Raw genomic sequence first — 6,000 nt, forward strand, 5'->3', positions numbered from 1 at the left:
AGCAGCACTGACAGCATCTGATTTTCAGCCTCTTTCCACTTTCTACTGGGCAATGCACTAAAAACTACCTTACACTGGCAACAACACCAAAAAACAGATAAACTGTGTGCCACTCGAAGAAGCAGATGCTGTAGGGGTTCCACTCTAATGACAGAGATGATGAAAAGGAACTGAAGGATGGCTGGATTCATTTAATTTCCTTCAGGATGTGGGGATCAGGGAAGATGGACAGGAGAACAGGCAACCACAGAAGTCAGGTATGAGCAAGCATACTTCCCCAAGCTGATGTTATAATGAGGTGGCCACCACTTCACTGATTATATGGACATCTATACTGGGTGTAGGTGGCAAGCTGCTGGCAATGGGGGAACTGCAGGCATGGCCCCCATGAGAAGAGAACAGGGGCTGTCCATGGCCAGTTGCAGCTGGCTCCACAGCACAAGACACAGCTGAGCCCATCAGCAAAGCTGGCAGTGCCTCTGTAAAAATGTATTTAAGAAAGGGCAAAAAACACTACACAGGCAGAGAAGTGGGAAAATAGTGAGAAACAGCAGTGAAAACACCAATGTCAGAGGAGAAACGTGTGCTCCATGGTGAAGTAGATATTCTCAAAAGGACTGAAGCCCATGAAGGATCCACACCAGAGTAGAGGAAGACTGAGAAGGAAGGTGCAGCAGAGAACCACAGTCCTCCCCTGCACAACTCATTGCCTCATTGAAGGGCCACAGTGCTTCCTGCAGCAATAAAAAGATGGAAGAAGAGGAAGTTAAACCTGGAAATAGCAGAGGAGACATGTTGTCCACAAGTGTTTTAATGCTTGCTTCTTTTGGTTTTGTTTCAGAATGTTTAAATCAGTAATTAAGGATTTATATTAACCATCAATAACCTCATTTCCTCCACAACATTAACTGGTCAGTGATCTCCCAGCCTTTACCTTGACCCAGGAGCTTTCTTTCCCTGGTTCTCCATACTTTTTCCTAGGTCCCACAGGACAGAGTGGGGTGAGTGAGCAGTTGTGCAGGTGCTTGGCCATGAGCCGAGGCCACCTCACCACATCAGAGCAGGCCCTGAGGGCTCCTAGGAACCACATACTTCAGCAGGAGAAGGCATAGTAGAAGACAGACACTTTCTGCTACCTATGCTGCCTTTAACCTCCAGATATTCAGATTTCACAGGTAAAACAACAAAAAATAGCAGCATATGCATAATTGAACAATTATGAGCATTGTTTTACATTATAGTGGCTTGAAACCACAGTTGAGGAGAATCTATCGCTTCAGGGGAGCCATCTTCCACACAAGGCAGGCACAGGATGGAATCTAATTCAGATTTCAGGGGCAGCAAGATTTTCATCTCTGTTTGAAATGGCAAGCTCTTGCTTGATTGTTGTCTCATTATTGGTTTTATATTTAGGATATTAAACCATTATCCCTAACTCGTGTTTGCTGATTAGAAAGACAAGTGGAAATTAAAATCCCTGCGTGGAAGGGAACAATCTATTCCTTAGCAGAACAGCAGAAATGAACTATGCTTCCGTCCGACAGTTAAGAAAGGAGGAAAGGGTTGGTTTAATACCATCAGGGTATTAAAGCGCACATCGATTTGGATGCGGCCAGGTCTCGGTCACGCCGGGAGCCGTTAGCGTAAGGGCAGCGGTAGGCGCCGGGGCCGCGGCAGCACCGACACCCCGGGCCGGGCGCTAGGACCCGCCGGAGGGGCTCCCCGCAGGCTCTATTTTTACTACGGTATTTTCTGCATTCAGACTTTCCACTGCAGGCGGCCCGGGTCAGGGGATCCGCTCTGCCGCGGGAATCTGACGGGTCAGCCCAGCAGCAGTTATTTATAGAGGGGCGGGGGGCAGAGGGAGGGGATGCGAGCGGCATCATGTTCTTATGCCGCGGGGCTGCACAGACAGGGGCACCCACGGACAAGCTCCACCGCGCCCGTCCCTCAGCACAGCCGGACAAGGCGGCTAAGACGGGAGAGCTCCAGGCGCCGCTCCCCGGTCACGGACGGGCTCGGGAGAGGGGCCAGCCCAGGCCGGCCGGAGGACACAGTGGCGGCGAGCCAAGGAGGAAGTCACCAGGTAAAGCCCAGGCTCTCTTCCTTCCCTCTTTTCCCCCCATATTTCCTCATGCAGCCTGTCGGAGAGTGAGGACTCACCTCACGCATGTACTAACAGCCCCAATACAAATCCCTGCAAGGGGATGGGGACTTTCATGCCCTCTCACCCTGGCTGAAGTTCATAACAGTTCCAGATGAAAATGCACACCCTCAGATGACAAAAAAATGACCCTGGAGGGTTAACTAGGATTAAAAGCACAGAGGCAGTGAGGGCAGTCAAGCTGGAGCCTATCTGGCCATGTCTTCAGAGGTTGTTCTGGGTGCAAAGTCCTTCCTATGGAGGATTTAACCTTTCCTTGTCCTACTGTGACATCTGCCACTTCATGAGGAGTTATTATCCACCTTTCTCCCCTAGCGCTAAGGAACTGTACATACGCAGCCTGCCATTTATGAGGTCCATTTGTTTTTTGTAGGGAAGAAACTTGAAAGAATAGAAACATCAGCGTTTTAAACTGTAATCAGACTGCCCCCTCAAGTGCTGGTGCTTAGCTGCTTCATCCTGAAGGTGTATTAAACTCGGGAGGGTCAGGCTATGACATTCTAACAGGCCTAGGCTGCTTTTGCAAGTCTAGAATTGCCCTGCTGCAAGCAGCCTGACATCTGCCCCTGCCAAACCCTTGCTGGCACTCGGAAACAGGACATTCATCTGGCCTTATCAGCGCTGGCCACGGATACCCGACACCCTGACAGGATTCGACTCTTCCCACACAATGTAGCAGTAGCCAACATCTTTAAAAACCTTATCTCAGCAGGAGATTGTGCCACTGTGTTTAACTGCCTCATGGCACATGCTGTTCAGCCTGGAAGCAGGTGACTTGGTATCCATGGCCTCTTGGTGCAGGTGGGGCTCTCATCTCTTAAGGAAGTATCTGTAGTGCTCCTATTGTGTCTGCTGTATTGGGGTGGCCTCAGTGTGGCAAAGACTCACAGCACCCAGCCACTAGGCCACAATGATGGAAGCACCATCTTCCCATTCCTGTAGAGGAGCTTACTCAGAGTTTGGCATCAGTTGGTTAGAACAGTTGAGTAGCAATAAGAGCAGGAGACACAGGGTTTCCTCACCAGGTGCAACCATCCCACCATTCCCTTGCCTCTTCTGCCTTCTCTTGGAAGGTTCCCCAGTTCCCCTGCTAGTAAATGAGATTTCTGTCTGGGTGCTTACCCACCACAGCCTCTGCCCATGCTTGTCTGGCCACACAAATAATGACAAGAAATTATGTGTCTGGCAATACAAGGACTTTGTGTAACAACAGGACAGTGATGTTCCTCAAGAGAGCAGAGTGCTAAGACCTAAACACGTACATCGACTTAGCAAAAAAAAAAAAAAAAAAAAGAAAAAAAAAAAAAACAAAAAAAAGCAGCTCCTACATTCAAGTAAGCCTTTTTATATAATTACTGGCACTGCTAACAGTCCTGGCTTTCATTTGGATCTGCAGGCATCATCTAATACATAACTAAGAGCTAAACGATAATACAGATACATGAAATTGCCTTGTGTGCATCGCGCGTTTTACAGAACACCTCCAATCGTGACACATTTCAAACATCTTATACTCTTAATTCATTGTACACTCAAGTTATCTACCACAGGCACACAGTCAAATGCCAGCAAAAATATCTGGAGGGGAAGCAAACACTTTCTTCAGTGTTTTATAGTCCCAACTCCAAAAGATGGAGGAAAAACCTTGTTTTGTCCTGACAGTCCCATCAGACACCAATGGGACACCACCAGAGCACAAGCTGTGATGCGGGCAAGTGAGCTGTGCTGCATGGCTCACCACCCTGAAAGCCCCCTCAAGTGTAACAAGTGCTGGCGTCTTCCTTGAAAACACATGCTGAGAGACAATTTCATGTGAAGCTGAAGGGCCCAGCTGGCCCACTGGCTGAAAAACCTGGCTGTCAGGCGCTCCAAAAACAGCTGATGGGGAATGGAAAGGAAGTCAGGAGCATTTCCTTCTAAAGGAGGTTTGGACATTGCTGGGGATTCTCCTGCCCCACCCCCCCAAGGAGCCCCCAGCTTCCTATGGAACCTCAATGTCCAAGACACTCAGGAGATGTCACCAGGTTTTACAGAGACACTAATTCTAGAGTGGTTCTAGTATTCCTTGTGTTACTCCTGTATTGTGTGGATCACCTCAGTGATGCACCAATTCAGCACTGTGTCACAGTACCCGAGGACCTCAGAACAGATATCTACAGCTAAGGCATCCATTACAGAAATAAGACTGAAGAATTACGTTTTAGTTCTGCTGACGGGTCCATCTTTTAGGAGCACAGGAAGGGTGTAAGTGGCCATATGGAAAAATCCATTCCCACACTTGTACCGCTGAAAGCTAAGCCTTCCCAAGAGATGCCGGGAATGCATTAAAAGCTCTTGATCTCGCTTAAGAGTTTCACCATTTCAGCCAGACTGCTAACAATTTAAAATAACGGTTAATTAATTAATCGTCTGCCATGAAACGCGTCCAAGGAAGCTGCATTTTAAATCTAAGTGAAGCAACGGTACTGCTGGAGTGTGCTGCCGTATTTACAGCCTTGTGAATCCCGCTGCTGTGACATTACAGACCGGTGTGACGGCGCGGGAAGCTTCGCCGCCCTCTGCCCCGGAGCCACGCACCGAGCTCAGCAGCATCCCTGCGCTCCCACCGCCCCTCCGGCTCTGCCCGCGGGCGGAGGGGGACAGCCAGCACGGGGCTGAGGGGCTCCGCGCCGGCACCGCCGCAGAGAGCACCTGCGGCTCCGCTGTGCTTCCCCCCCTGACAGCGGCGACACCGGGCAGGCACTGCTCCCCCGGCAGACAGGGTGTGTGCTGGGACACTGGGAACACCCGAGCTATCCTCTGCAAGGTTTAACGACCCGCTCTGTGACCTCCCGTGAGTGGCTGCCAGCGGTAGCACCCGCGGGACAGCCGTGGGAAGGCGTCTCTCCACCCGCCCGCAGCGTGCATCCTAGGTGAAGATAAAGACAAGACCTCGCTGCTGCCAGGGGCAGCTACCTCGCTGAGGACGAGGTGACAGCGTTTCGGTCCCCGGTGGGTCTGCCACGGCCGTCCTGCCGGAGGTCGAGCTCAAACTTTGCTCTTGCAAATCGTGGCCGGACCTGTTGCTGGCGGGGTCGGCGCAACTCCCCTCCGCTTCTTTCAGCGCCCGAGCATTAACAGGCACACCAGACCCTCTGATCTTTGCTGACTTCGTGAGAGAACAGGAGCGAGGGAGCTGAGAAGCGCTGACAGCCACCAGTTGTTATCTGCATCTAACCTACATCCTGTGCCTCTGAGCTCGACCGTCCGCTGCGCTCCGCCAGCACAGCCGCGCAGGTTTCCACACGGGAGCACCCCGGGACGCCTCCACCGCGGCTGGTTGGGCGCGGGCAGTAACTTGCTCTCCAGGCCGTGCCGCCCGGGGCCCTGGCACCGTCCGTACCTGCGAGCCGCGGGCCCACTCTCGGTTCAGCGGAGCTCAGGGCTCGCCGCTTCTCCGCCTGCCCAACCAACCTGCCGCTCAGCCCCGCCGTGGCCGCGCAGGCTCTGCGCAGCGCGCAGGGGTTGCCCGCCCGCCCGCCGGCCGCACTCACCGCCTCCCGCCGGCTGCCGCGGCACCCAGCGGGGCTGTCCCCTGGGCACGCTGCCCCACACACACACCGCGGGGTTCCCTCGCCAGCCGCCAGACTCACAGCCCCCCGGAGGCTCCACTAGCAGAGGGAGCTCCCACGGGCTCGCCTTACCCGGTTGGCGGCGAGGACCTGCCGGTAGCGCTCTTCCTCCGCAGGCAGGGCAGGGAACTGTTGCATGGAGAGCATGCCCTGGCTGCCGCTGAGCCCTCTCCACTGTGGTAGCCCCCCAACCCGTCTCTACCTCTGCCTTTGAGGAACCGCAGC

At 53.0% G+C, this 6,000-nt stretch overlaps 1 protein-coding gene across 1 annotated transcript in view; it reads right to left on the reverse strand.

Annotated features, from left to right (window-relative positions):
* The window catches only part of CORIN (corin, serine peptidase), a 136,830-nt gene extending 130,830 nt beyond the window's left edge, over positions 1 to 6,000 (reverse strand). Inside the window, 1 exon segment of the mRNA XM_034064575.1 lies at positions 5,848 to 6,000. Within this exon segment, the coding sequence (XP_033920466.1) occupies positions 5,848 to 5,922 (75 nt within the window). The 5' untranslated portion in view covers positions 5,923 to 6,000.

Source organism: Melopsittacus undulatus, chromosome 7, assembly GCF_012275295.1.
Source record: "Melopsittacus undulatus isolate bMelUnd1 chromosome 7, bMelUnd1.mat.Z, whole genome shotgun sequence".
Classification (NCBI taxonomy): Eukaryota; Metazoa; Chordata; class Aves; order Psittaciformes; family Psittaculidae; genus Melopsittacus; species Melopsittacus undulatus.